Source organism: Nelumbo nucifera, chromosome 1 (assembly GCF_055504915.1).
Source record: "Nelumbo nucifera cultivar China Antique chromosome 1, China Antique-T2T, whole genome shotgun sequence".
Classification (NCBI taxonomy): Eukaryota; Viridiplantae; Streptophyta; class Magnoliopsida; order Proteales; family Nelumbonaceae; genus Nelumbo; species Nelumbo nucifera.
In genome coordinates this window covers 178,334,434-178,348,603 of record NC_142649.1, presented here as the reverse complement: position 1 = coordinate 178,348,603, position 14,170 = coordinate 178,334,434, and the positions used below count along the sequence as shown (strand labels likewise).

At 39.7% G+C, this 14,170-nt stretch overlaps 1 protein-coding gene across 5 annotated transcripts in view; it reads right to left on the bottom strand.

The window, feature by feature from the left end:
• ATG6 (AUTOPHAGY 6) overlaps nucleotides 1–13,217 on the bottom strand; it is a 34,149-nt gene extending 20,932 nt beyond the window's left edge. For 2 of the 5 annotated variants that reach the window (XR_016080718.1, XR_016080719.1), the window contains exons 1-5: nucleotides 12,923–13,217; nucleotides 11,672–12,033; nucleotides 11,310–11,480; nucleotides 10,648–10,772; nucleotides 10,464–10,512 (exon numbers count right to left, since the gene is read on the bottom strand). Coding sequence is in view for 2 of the 5 variants with exons in the window: in XM_088895418.1 (XP_088751544.1) it covers nucleotides 10,464–10,512; nucleotides 10,648–10,772; nucleotides 11,310–11,480; nucleotides 11,672–12,033; nucleotides 12,923–13,073 (858 nt within the window). In the remaining 3 variants the exon portion in view is untranslated. The remainder of the gene's footprint in view (nucleotides 1–10,463; nucleotides 10,513–10,647; nucleotides 10,773–11,309; nucleotides 11,481–11,671; nucleotides 12,034–12,922) is intronic. The other 3 variants (XR_016080720.1, XM_088895418.1, XM_010263273.2) reach the window with 3 other exon arrangements.
• Nucleotides 13,218–14,170: the final 953 nt, after the last annotated feature.

Genomic DNA, 14,170 nt, shown 5'->3' with positions numbered 1-14,170 from the left:
GATATCACTTCTGGAAGAGTTGGGTGTTGACTATGAAAAGCGAATGATGTTCTTCTGTGACAACCCGGCTGCTATCAACATTGCACATAATCCTGTTCAACATGACAAAACTAAGCACATAGAGGTTGATAGACATTTTATACGGGAAAGAGTTGCTTCAGGAGAGGTTTGCTTGCCATTTATTTCTTCAGAAGAGCAGTTGGCTAATGTCTTGACCAAAGGTGTACTAAAAGGGAAGCTGGCACACTATATAAGCAAGCTAGGCATGATTGACATCTATGCTTAGCTTGAGGGGGAGTGTAGAGAGTGGGCCCTAATGTCTATTTTATGTTTCAGTAGTAGGTTATTTATTTTGTATGCTAATGAGCCTGTTTTCTTTTAAGTTATTTTAAGTTTATGCTTAGCTAGGCGCCCCACTTAAAAGCTGATTTGTAATTAACCACATTAGTGAAGATTAATAAAAGGATTAGTGAGGGGAGAGAGGAGATGATCGAACCCTCTTCTTCTTCCTCTTCTTCTTCTCCATCCACTTCTTCTATTCTGCTATTTTCTTCTTCCTTTCTCACTTTTTACTTCTTTACTCAAGTTTTTTATCAGATTTAGAAGTCAGATTTACTTCTTTCTATATTAAGAATCCCTCTTGGAGTCTCATAAGTATCAATTTTTTAATGTATTACCTCCAAGTAGAATGCCCTAACTTTAGGTGGTAGTAGTCACTTCAAATCCCTTTTCCCAAGGAAAAAGAAGTAAATAGTCAAAGGAGAGGAATTTGAGTAAAGAGATAAATGAGAAAATACCATCTGAACTTGCTGACCAAATTCTGCAATCAAGGTTGGCGTTAAGAAATACTCCATCCAACATAGCATCTCAACAAGCGTAACATCCATGGTTTCCAACTCTCTTGAGCCTCTCCTAAACCCAAAGCAAACTCTCTTTTAAAGAGCAAAAAACAATGAGACATTGATTTATGTTTGTGTAAGGAGAGAGAGTACAGAAAAGGAAATCTCTCCTTTAAAGGTGAATCACCCCACAAAAGATCCTTCCAAAATCTAGTTTTATCCCTAGAGAGAGTACATTTAAACTTATATTTTGCAAGAAGGTATTAGAAAGAGTGGAGATAGCTTTCCAAGGAGAGGCTAGAGAAGATTTAGCAGCTACACTTTCTCATCCATTTACCTTCATCCCATGGATGCTTGAGATACTAACAGTGTGCCACAATTTATTCGAGTCCAACGGAAATCTCCACAAACATTTGCCCCAACAAGGATAAATAGTTTTTCTTCCATGTTGCCAATGTTCCCCTATTGTAAAATTATCCAAAAGCCTCCATCATCATCTTTTATGATATCTGTTAGAGAATAAAAACCTATTCAGGAACCTCACCTAACAGCTTGAGCTTTTAGTTTAGGTGGTTCTCATTGGCATGGTATCAAAGCCCGTTTGACCATGTGGTCTAGTGTTCGATCCTCGTCAGCCCTGTTATAATTAATTAAATTTCAGCAAAAGGTATGGATGGGCCTTTGCTTGTCCATGTTTCAAGCCCAATGGGTTTTCTTGTGAGGGGGCAAGTTATAGATTAAAAACCTATTCAGGGACCACACCTAACAGCTTAAGCCTTTAGGTTGAATGGCTCCTTGAGAATATCCAAACACTATCAGAAAAGGTCCATAGAAAACCTATTAGGTCCTTGAGGCATACATCCATCCATGGTAAAAACCATTCTTTAAACTCCTCTTAGTCTGTTTTTTTCAAAATTTTTTGTTCATTCCCTATCTGAGGTGAACCAATCTAATCCCTCAACTTTGGCTGTTGAAAAAGAAGAGAAGCCATATAATAGTTTAAATTGATTCATCAAAACCATTGCTATCTCTTCATTTTGAGTTACTTTTGCCTCCAACTAATTTCCTTTGAAGATCAAATCTAGTTATTGCTTCAATTGCCTTGCTTTAAGTTTGCCAATCACCTCTATCTGTGATAATATCAAAATTTCCCTTTCTCCAAGATTCACTGTTCTACACTTTCAACTTTCCTTTTATCAACTGCAACTTCTTCTAAAATTTATATCCTTTCCGTTTTGCAATCACCTCCTCCCACCAAGATCTCACATTTCTTGTAAAATACAGGCATCCCAAACACATTTTCTCAAACTAGAAAACAAGAAGCACCATTGCTTAATCTTCCTTGGGATATCAAAATTGGACAATGATGACAAGCTTACTGAATACTATCTTATCAAGAGGAGGAAAATAGAAACTTACCCAATGTTCTTCCCTATCTAATAGAGAGTAGGAACTTATCTTGCTTAAAGTAAATAGGGGTTGTTTGGAAATTTGACCAACCATAACTAGCATGCAGCATTGGAAGCTCTTTCAATTCACTAACATTGAGAAATTTATTGAATTTCCAGATACTACTACTTGTCTTAGATTGGTTTGAGTTATTGGTCATATAGGAAATTTGTAGAGAACACTGATGTGGGCCCCACAGCTACGGTCCCACTGTGTTTGTAGGGTAGAAGGTGTTCTAGTCTGCCTAGGGTTAGCTATTGGTCATTTAGTTGTTTCAGTTGTTATTTATTTCAGTCTTATTTTTGCTCTATTTGTTATGTAAAAACTAAGGGCAGATCTGTCCTTTCCATGTAATGAGCATAACCTATAAATATTGATTAAAGTGGCGGCGGCAGAACATCAAGCTTCTGCTCCTCCTTTTTTCAACTCTTGTGTTCTACTACTTCTCTTCCCTCTTCCTCCTTTTTCTCTTTACCTTTCTTCTTATTTTCGAACCTGAAATCCATTAGGGTTCAAGATTGATAACAGTCCTGAACTTCTACTTGGTATCAGAGCTAGGGTTTCTCATGTGAGTCTAGTCCAGCCGACCACATGAGAACCATCTAAGGCTGGAAGCTGAGAAAGTAGAGTTCGTTGACTGGTTCTTGGAGATCTCCAGAGGATTAGCAGCTGTTTGAAGAATTGCCACAGTTGCAGCGAGTTGGTGATCAGGAAGAATCAGCGAAGGCTAGGGTTCGGGTAACCTTGGAAGGCAGCGAACAACATCCTATTGTAAGTTTTTTATTTTTCTGAGAGAAGTACTATCAGAGAAGATAGGTTGGACCTATCTAGCAAGGGCGGCCGAACCACTCTACGGTTTATCTTTCTATTCTCTAGGGTTTTGTCTTAATCCTGCGACAAACCCTAGTACTGGACTGAACCTTGTGATCTAATACTGTGGCAAACTCTAATAGTTCTCTCCTCAGCATTGATCAGTTTTAGGGTTTCATATTAACCCTACTACAAGCCTTATCCGTACAGTACTGTCTGGAGTGTACGGCTGAGAATTTGCTTTTAGAACTGATTAAAACCCCAATTTGGCTCCAGCATATCAGATTGTTCTTCAAACTGTTATTTTTTCAGTTTTCTTTTGGGGTTTCGAACTCTTCTAAGGGGGTGAAAATAGTTCGGACTGTTGCTGTTGTGTGTGGTTACTGATTTCAGATCAGTTTATACCTGTTTCATGTACATCTACTGTGAGTACAGATTGGTTCTATACTGATTTTGTGATTGTGGTTGATAGTCCAAGTGTTGGTTTTGACTGTAGTAACCCTATTTTTGAGACTTCTGGTTCTTGACCGAAATGGAGTATAAGAATCAGGCAGAAGGCAGTATTGGGAACAGCAGTTATGTGGTATGTGGGCATTGTAAGAAACCCAAACATACAAAAGAAACATGTTGGAAGCTACACCCTTATTTGGTCCCGGCAAAGTTAAGAAGCAAGAAGGGTAACGTTAATGTGGCAGTGCATACTAATTCAGCACCCTCGTCTGGCACAAGAGGCACATTCTTAGAGACCTTAGCCGCATTTCGGGCTGCTCTTATACAGTTGGAAGGGGAAGTTGGAAACTCAGCTCAGCCACTGCAGTCACCATTAGCCCCCGCCACATTTGCTTCCGCAAATTCAGGTACTCGAGCCTCAACCTGCCATGCCTCAGCTCCAAGTACCACTGAACCCTGTTGGGTAATAGATTCAGGTGCATCCGACCATATGACTAGCTTGCCTTCATTGTTTACCACTTATCATTTATCTTCTGGTAGTGATAAAGTATCTATTGCTGATGGCTCTCTTGTCCCCATTTCTGGCAAGGGTGACATCAAGCTATCGGATACCATCTCCTTGTCTTCTGTCTTACATGTCCCTAAGCTTGATACTAATCTTCTTTCAGTCAGTAGTATTACCAAACACATGAACTGCTCAGTAACCTTCTTCCCTGACCGGTGTGTTTTTCAGGACCTGAAGACGAAGAAGGTGATTGGGACTGGCCGTGAGACGAATGGGATCTATCTGCTAGGGGAGAGTTCTCGTCAGAAAGAGTCAAGGGATAAGAAGTCACTTGTTTCCCAGAGTGTGAGTTCGGTTATGCTTTGGCATAACCGATTGGGTCATTTGTCTTTTCGGTCCTTAAGGAGTTTGTTTCCTAATTTGTTTGAGTCTGTTGAGTTGTCCCAGTTCCAATGTGAGAGCTATGAGTTTGCTAAACATTGTAGACACTCTTATTCGTTGAGCAATAAAAGGAGCAATCGTCCTTTTGATCTTGTGCATACGGATGTTTGGGGGCCATATCACATTCCTTCCATGGGTGGGTACAGATATTTTCTGTTATTTGTTGATGACCATACCCGATTTTCTTGGGTTTATCTTATGCGTTCACGAGATGAGGTTCCCACCCTGACCCAAAACTTTCACCAAATGATCCTAACCCAGTTTGATGCCAAGATCAAAGTTCTTAGAGCTGATAATGCAAAGAAATACTTTGCTAAGCCATTGGCTTCTTACCTTCTTACTCATGGGGTTATTCACCAGAGCACTTGCCCTCATACACCTCAGCAGAATGGGGTTGCAGAAAGGAAGAATAGGCACATCTTGGAGGTGGCTAGAAGCATTATGTTTACCTCCAATGTCCCTATTCGCTTCTGGGGTGATGCTATCCTCACGGCAGTATATCTTGTTAATCGGGTTCCTTCCCGGGTTCTTGATATGTCATCTCCTTTTTCCCTTCTATACCCAGATGAGGAGTTGTTCACTGTTCCCCTCAAAACATTTGGTTGTACCTGTTTTGTTCAGCTTCTCGGTCCCCATCACTCCAAGTTCAAACCCAAGGTCTCCAAATGCATCTTTCTTGGTTATGCACAAACTCAAAAGGGTTATTGCTGCTATGATCCTGTCTCAGGGAAGAAGTTTGTATCCATGGATGTCACTTTCTTTGAGGAGACACCCTACTATTCTCGGGTCTCTCCTCAGGGGGAGAGTAGTGAGCATGGAGTTTTGGGTCCTTTTCTTCAGGGGGAGTGCAATGAGGGCAGGGTTAATATTAGTAGTGGGCGTGGAGATTTGGGTCCTTTTCTTCAGGGGGAGTGCAATGAGGACAGGGTTAACACTTTTGGGGCTGTTCCCTTACCTATTCCAGTGGGTGATGAGGGCTGTAGTAGCGAAGGTGGTCAGGGGGATCGGGAGTTGAGAGTCTATCACAGGCGATGCAGGCAGGTTGATCCCGGTCATCAGCAGTCCCGGCCAGCTCCAACCTCTTCTGCGGCTCCAAGTCCAGATATTACAGTCCCAGGGCCCATAGAGACTCCTTCCATTGTTGCTACCTCACCCCCTGCAGATGACCTTGACCTTCCCATTGTCATCCGTAAAGGAAAACGGCATTGCACCACATCTATAGCCCACTGCATCTCCCAGTTTTTGTCCTATGATCGCCTATCTCCCTCCTACAAGTCCTATCTCACTTCCGTTGCTAATGCCCCTATTCCAAGAACAGTGCAAAAAGCCCTATCAGTCTCAGAGTGGAGAGGTGCAATGCAAGTTGAAATGGATGCCCTGTTAAAAAATAATACCTGGGAGCTAGTTGACTTGCCCAAAGGAAAGAAACCAGTTGGATGCAGATGGGTATTTACTGTGAAGCACAATGTGGATGGTTCCATTGAGAGGTACAAAGCTCGGCTAGTTGCAAAAGGATTACTCAGACTTATGGTATAGATTACTTGGAGACATTTGCCCCGGTAGCCAAGATGACCACCATTCGGGTTCTATTATCTCTTGCAGCAAACTACACTTGGCCTTTGTACCAAATGGATGTTAAAAATGCCTTCCTGAATGGAGACTTGCAAGAAGAGGTTTACATGCAGTTGCCTCCTGGATTCTATGATACAGAGGTAGGTAAGAAGGTCTGTCGGCTCAATAAGGCATTGTATGGTTTGAAGCAGTCACCTAGAGCTTGGTTCGACAGATTCAGACTAGCCCATGGGAAGTTCGGTTATGTACAGGCCCAGTCAGATCATACACTGTTCATCAAGAGGGTGAAGTCCTTACTGACACTACTTGCAGTATATGTTGATGATATTGTGGTGACAGGAAATGACAGCCATGAGATTGAGTCCCTCAAACAGCTCCTTCATCAAGAGTTTGAGGTGAAAGATCTGGGTACACTACGATATTTTTTGGGTATTGAAGTTGCTAGATCTAAACAGGGGATCTTTGTCTCTCAGAGGAAATATGTTCTAGATCTGTTGGTTGAAACTGGAAAGCTGGGTGTCAAACCTGCAGATACACCCATTGAACAGAACCACAGGATTAGTGCAGAGAGTGGGGAGCTGCTTGAAGACAAAGTTATGTTCCAACGGTTAGTGGGAAAGCTCCTATATCTATGCCTCACTCGGCCAGATATCAGTTATGTAGTTAGTGTTGTCAGTCAGTACATGCATTCTCCTAAACCACGCACCTTCTAGCAGTAGAAAGAATACTAGCATACTTGAAGAGATGCCCGGGTAGAGGTATACTGTTCAAGAACAATAGCCACATGAAGGTCAAAGTCTATACGGATGCCGATTGGGCTGGGAGTGTTGATGACAGGAGGTCTACCTCTGGATATTGTGCTCTTGTGGGAGGTAACCTGGTCTCTTGGAGGAGTAAGAAACAGTGTTGTCTCCAGATCTAATGCTGAAGCTGAGTACAGGTCAATGGCTAACGGAGTGGCTGAGATCGCTACTTGAGGAGTTGGGTATTGAGTATGAGAAGCCCCTAATGATGTATTGTGATAATCAAGCGGCTATTAATATAGCACACAACCCAGTGCAGCATGACAGGACTAAACATATTGAAGTTGATCGACACTTTGTACGAGAGAGGGTCTCATCACAAGAAGTGTGCCTCCCATACATCACCTCCAACATGCAGCTAGCAGATATCCTCACCAAAGTTGTACCACGGAAGAAGCTAGAGGCAGATCTATCCAAGTTGGGAATGATAAACATTTATTCCCAACTTGAGGGGGAGTGTAGAGAACACTGATGTGGGCCACACAGCTACGGTCCCACTGTGTTCGTAGGGTAGAAGGTGTTCTAGTCTGCCTAGGGTTAGCTATTGGTCATTTAGTTGTTTCAGTTGTTATTTATTTCAGTCTTATTTTTGCTCTATTTGTTATGTAAAGACTAAGGGCAGATCTGTCCTTTCCATGTAATGAGCATAACCTATAAATATTGATTAAAGTGGCGGCGGCAGAACATCAAGCTTCTGCTCCTCCTTTTTCAACTCTTGTGTTCTACTACTTCTCTTCCCTCTTCCTCCTTTTTCTCTTTACCTTTCTTCTTATTTTCGAACCTGAAATCCATTAGGGTTCAAGACTGATAACAATCCTGAACTTCTACTAAATTCAAAGGATATTTAAGTCTCTTAAACAACTAGGTCTCTCCAACAAACCCCTAATGGAGCACAAGTCTTTCCAAAATCTCTTCTTTCCTTGTACAAGTTCAACCTATAGACATTTATCACATACAAACCCATAGTCTACATTCCTCAAGTTGACTGAAAATACAAAACACCCAATAAATTCCTTTATAAAGATGATTTTTCATTGATGCTCCCCAAGAGGGATCTACTACCCAACAAACTGTTTTTAGGGGAAAAATACCCAACTAACATTTTGAAATTGTCAAATACACCTAACCCATCTAACACCAGATCTTGACCATTTTGATTCCTATTAACAAAACAACATCTAGCTCTGTTTTTCTTATTGTAACTTTGACTACCCTCCTTTTACTGGCACTTCCCAAACCCCTTCCACCTCATTGTCCTCATTTTTATATCTTTTTGGGGGGAAATCTCTGTAACTCCTACCTTTGTCCCCTCTTCCTTTCTGTTCTCCCACTCCCTTCTTTGTCATATACAATGTCACATTTCAGGTTTTCAACATCATTATCCTCTATATCCCTCCCCACATACACTTTCACCTTTTATGCATTTATCATCTCCAAATTGAGCCAACCTGTAAAATCATCTACCGGATCCTTCATTTGTTCTTCTCTTCCTCTTCTTAGGAGAGATTTTTAGCTTCGGAGCTACTACTGCAGTTCTAAATCATGGAGGTACTTTGTCTTGGTGTTATTACATAGATTTTTCAGTTATCTACCCAATGTGGCCAAGATCTTGTACAAGATATTCTGAGGGAGTTATGGTCACTTTATTTGATAGGGTCTCAAATGGTAATAGGAATTAAGTCTTTCTATTTTGGATATATTTCAGAGATTAGTTTTAGTTTATTAGTTGCCTTAGGATCCACATTGAGTGTTTAGGTTTCTTTGTATAGCTGAAGTCCATATTTAAGTTCCCTTATGGATCATACATGGATTTGTCTTAAACCTATTCCAATTATTATCCTTTTTCTTTGTGGAATTGGAGTCTACAGAGGGGAATGTCTGACCTATATATTGAGTCCATAAATATATAAGTTATGTTTTGGTAAATTGTGATTGTGGGAGCTTGCTCCAAGTCTATCTCCCCTTCTTAGCAGCCCTTTTATTATATTCTTTCTCTATTAGTTTGATGATTTTTTATTAGTAACTTTGCATTTTTTTATCAGTAACTCATAAGAGGAATTTATTAATTTTAAAAGAAAGAAGAAAAACAAGACATTGTGGAAAATACAACAGACACCAAGTTCTAGACCCCCCAAACATATTACAGCTGGACCCAAAACATACTGTCTCTGAACCCCTTGCTTAGCTAGACCATCTGCCAAACTGTTCGCAAATCTTCTAACCCAATTAACCTGAATAGACATGCCCCTAGAGTGCAATTTTAAATGCCTAAGAACATTCCTTAGATGCCAAGATACTTCACCCTTCTTTAGCCATTCAACCACTATTTTTGAGTCACCTTCAATAATTAGTCATTCAATACCCAATTCTTTGGCTTGCTCAACTCCAAAAACAGCTGCCCAAAATTCTGCAGATGCCATATCACCTTGCTCAATTGGACCTGAGAATAGAGCACGTATATTTCCATCTTCATCTCTGATAACTCCCCCAATTCCAGAGGGGCCAGGATTGCCCACACAACTCCCATCAAAATTCAGCTTCAGCCAGCCACTTGATGGAGGTGACCAGTCCACTGATGCTATCTGTCTTCTAGAAGAGGAAGCAACAATTGCTCCCCAAGATCTGAAAAAAAGTCATCAACCTGAAAGGCTGAAAACAGATCCAATGTTTTAACCCAATGAGCCACCCTTATGGTTATGATCTCGATCAAGACTTCCTTATCCCAAGATATTCTTGAATTTCTTTCCTCCCAGATAGTCCAAACCACTGCTGCCCTTGTACACCTCCACATTAGTCTGCCTCTTTTATCTGTACAACTGCAATTAGAAGGGCTAAACAATCCTTCCAAACTGACAGGAGGGAGTCATCTGTAACCAAAAAGTGAAGCAAACCAATTCCAAATAAAGCCAACAAAGGGGCAGGAGATTGAGAGATGATGTGCAGTCTCACCATTTAACTTACATAAGCAGCACAAATTGGGGGACACACACCAGTTAGGTCTCTTCCTTTGGAGTTTATTGCATGTGTTAATGCAGTTGTGATACACTTCCCAACAGAAAGCACTGAATCTGGGAGGAATGGGGGAACACCAGATAGCCTGAGCTACCTCACCTTTCAATTACCATTACCATTAAGTGTAAATGCTAGGATCACGTTCTCTAGCAGTCACCTACACCTTGTTTAGCAAAAGCATCTAGCAAGGTGTTATGTGTCCAATGAAAATGATCCCTCAATTCTCTAGCCAAGAGATTTTGGATAGTTACTATTGATGTTTTACAGGGTTTAGTCATAAACATTGTTGTCAATTTTGGTTCAGCAATATTAAGTTTGAAAGTTCCTACTTCCATTCTCTACTATTGAGAACTTCGATTTTCTGCTCTTATTTCTTCTTCTATTAATTGCTGTTATAAATTCTTCTAGTTTCTATTATGTGCTAGTTTCTGAGAATGCTGGGTTGCATCACACTCAATCCTACACTCTCATACTCTCATATTCTGTTGTGTATAAAATAATCTACCATAAAAACCAATGCATGAATAAATGAATTATCAAAAGTATGCAGAACAAACTCTGAAGTGTCTATTTGAAAAATACCTGATGCGAAGTTAACTGAAACTGAAAATTATTGAACTCATGCCAGTACCTGAAGATGAATTCAAGCAAAGAAAAGGTAGTGCTTAAAATAAAGAATTTTCAAAATAAATACATAAAGAGAATCTTAGAAATATTATACCACATGTAACTATTGTCAATTACAGTAAAAGGTATCCAGACCTACCGTTCCTCCCGTTCTTTAAAGCGTTTGGATTTTAATTCCAAATCCTTCAGTTCAGCATTTACTTCTGAACATTGTTTCTCAGTTTCTGCTATTGCTGCTTCAAGTCGTCGCTCTTCTTCTTCAACCTTTAACAGTGTTGAAAAGTCAATGAAAAAACCAATTGACATCAATTGACAAGCGAAACATTATTGATCAAAAAAATTGACAAGCGAAACATAATATTTCAGACCATTTTAATTGGCAAGCATGTTTAAGAATAGATATATCAATGGAATATGCTTTTTTTATAATTGTCAATGGAATATGCTTTGTCACACCATTCTTATGATTTGTACAGAACCTCTTTTGATAGTCACTGACTTTATCTTTGAAGTGATTTTGCCGCTATTTGTAGCCTTGCCTACATATTTAGATCTTTCTCCCAATTTATAACATCAATATAAATTGCAGAATTTGGTGCGTAAATATTATCTCTTACAACTCATTTCAGGAATTTGTTTCCCTACATTTTAATTTATCTATAGTTTTATTATTTATTCTTGCAATTCTGAAGTTCTTTTGGAGCACCTTATACAAAATATCATTATCTAGACTTCAGTGCTATTAGTGGTAATATTAGCTAATTTTCACCTGAAAAATTAAGGATAGAAGTCAAATAACACCTTTGATTTCTCTCTAAGAAAATCAGCCTCACTTAGAACATCACGTGTCTCCCCCTCAAGGCGTTGAAGGCAGGCTTCATATGCTTTAATATCCCTATTTACATCTTCAACCTCTTTGTCAAGTTTATCAGATAACACACGCATGCACTCCAGACACAAAGGCTGCTCAACCTGGCATAAAAGAAAGAAAAAAATGAAATAAAAGAATTAAAAAAAGGTAGGTTTATAGTACCAACAGAAACCATACCAAATATACTTCCAATGCAGTATTCTATGTAATAGAAACATGCATTAAATATTTAGAAAGATGAAAATAATGAGAACAAAAGAAAAACAGCAACTCTACATTAGTTCTTTTATACCTGTGTTTGAGTGGTGGCAATTTCAAATGCACGCTTCAGGACAGTTATAGTTGAGTGGAACCCAGCATTGTTTGGCTGCAAAGGGTTATTAGGGCCTCCCCCTGGAGATGGTAAATAGGTCCCACCTCCATCAGAAGCAGACTCACACTTGTACATGGAAGCAGCTGCAGGTGGCAAAACCACAAATGATTCTTCCATTGCTTTCCCACACTGACTGGCATCAGGCTGTGTAGGTCCACCACGAGGACGAGGAGGGACCCCTGGTGCATTGCTCCTTTGCTTTGGCAGCACAATAAATGAATGGTCCATCTTGGTTGAACCTAACACACTGCCCGCTCCATGGACTGAAGAACCCTGCATGCCTGCATATGTTCCCAGATGCAGTGAGATAAATATAAGATACCGAAATTTTCTCTCATGTCCAAGGGTTTACCAAAGAGTAGACATGTCCATCTTCTCCAAGAATTGCATTTCATATGATTCTATTCTATCAATGCACATGGGCAATCAGGAGGCCACCATATAAAGTGAACAAAAAAAGGGAATATAATCTGAGAAGCGAAGTTAAAAATGATATAGATGCAAAGCTGCTCTATGAATATGGGGTGAAGTGAAACTGATTTCTGCCCCAGCCCCCCCCCCTGCGGCAGCTTTATAAAAAGTATAAAGAAAGAGATGAAATCGAATATGAATTCTATACATCCCGAGAGAGTTCAAAAGTCAGTGACGATTATACTTGTAAGCTGATTTCGACGGTTTAAAGGGGATTTCGGCAAGATAAATAAGACAATAAAAGGCAACCAGGTTATTCAACTAGTAACAAACAAATCAATTAAATTTTGATACAAGTAACTACCCAAAAATAAGTAATTCAAAATAATAGGTCTAAATTGAATTCAAATAAACATTTACTAGAACAATTAAGATAAGGATACAACTGAAGCTCCACGGAAACACCAAAAACTTCCAAAAAAATTAAAGAAATGCTCCTCATAATTTCCGATTGCATAAGCATAAATATACTTAGGTTTTTATGTTCGACGTAATTTAGCTTAGAATTCGACTGGAACATGGAAATTCTATTCGATACCAAATAGGAAAAACTAAAATTTTGCATATACGAAAGCCTAAAGCAAATTGGAATGAGAATTAAGAGAAGGCAACGATTAATTTACCAATTAAGATGATAGCGAACAAATTAAAATAAAATGGAGCTTAAGCAGGATTTAAAAAAACTAAGAAACCCCTAACCAGATCGAGAAGATGGATCGTTGAAGAATTTGTCTGCATAAGAGTCGACGCCTACAATGCAGAGAGCGTGGCGACAGTTCTGGCAGACCCATCTCGGTAGATTTGGATCTACAGGGAAGCCCCCTCCTTTGCCAGGGAGATCGTCCTTCATGCTCGTCCTTTTTCCAGGTTTCTAGGGTTTCAATTATCTGTGCACAAACGAGAGCGAGAGAGATTTTATTCCTTCACTAAGAAACAAAATCAAAGTGGTTATTTACACGTTACAGTTACATCGTCGAGACCGAAATTCCTCTTGGTGACGGTGGATGACCAGTATGCCCGAATCCCATCGGATCGGATCTTCTACCATCTTTCTTGGATGGAGGGAAAAGACAGTAGTAATAATTCTCAATCAACAATCATACCTGGATATGATATTTGGCCGGATCCGGGCCCCACATGGATATGATGAATTGATGCCTTACCACAGTTGTGGCAATAGTCAATACAGTTCAGAATTCAGATTGGCGCCCCACAGAGAACACCCTACAGACACCCCGATGTTCTCAATATACGGCTGGGATGTGCTGTAGGGTGCGCTCTGTGGAGCATCAATGCGAACTCGTGGCAATAAAAAACTAAGAAGGCTAGCATGGTAGGGATCTGCATCCGCTACCAACAAAAAGCTCTCAACTGCAGTGGCACATGGGGGATATTTCCTTGTCATCCATGGAAATGATTTGGCTGGTCGGGATGTGTTGGGACGGTATGTTGGTAGCTGGTTCAAATTCAGTTTAGCGTACTTGATTCGAAGAGTTTAGATGGGCTTCCACAGGGCCCATGCATCGGAAACAACTCCAGATTCACAAGAGGAACACTCCGGATAGTGCTGTTTACAGATAAATCCAAACCGATCAAACAACCAACCCGAGTCAGCCGGGTTTTCTTCCCTATCGGTCGGTTTTGGGTTGCAAATGTGAATAAATTGATAATTCGGTTCGGTTTCAGTTTTCATAGAACTGAGTTATCTAAAAAAATATATATTCTGAAAATATATCTATTAAATGTAGATATTTTAGTTTTAAATAATAAATATATATCTGAAAAATATATATTCTGAAATATATCAGATATATATTTCCAAAAATTAGAAAATATATATTCTGATATATTTGTATATGTTTTGGTTTTAAATATATATTTCCATAAAATATATTCTGAAATATTATATATAATATTAGCACTTTGACTTCATGTGCATTGTGTGTA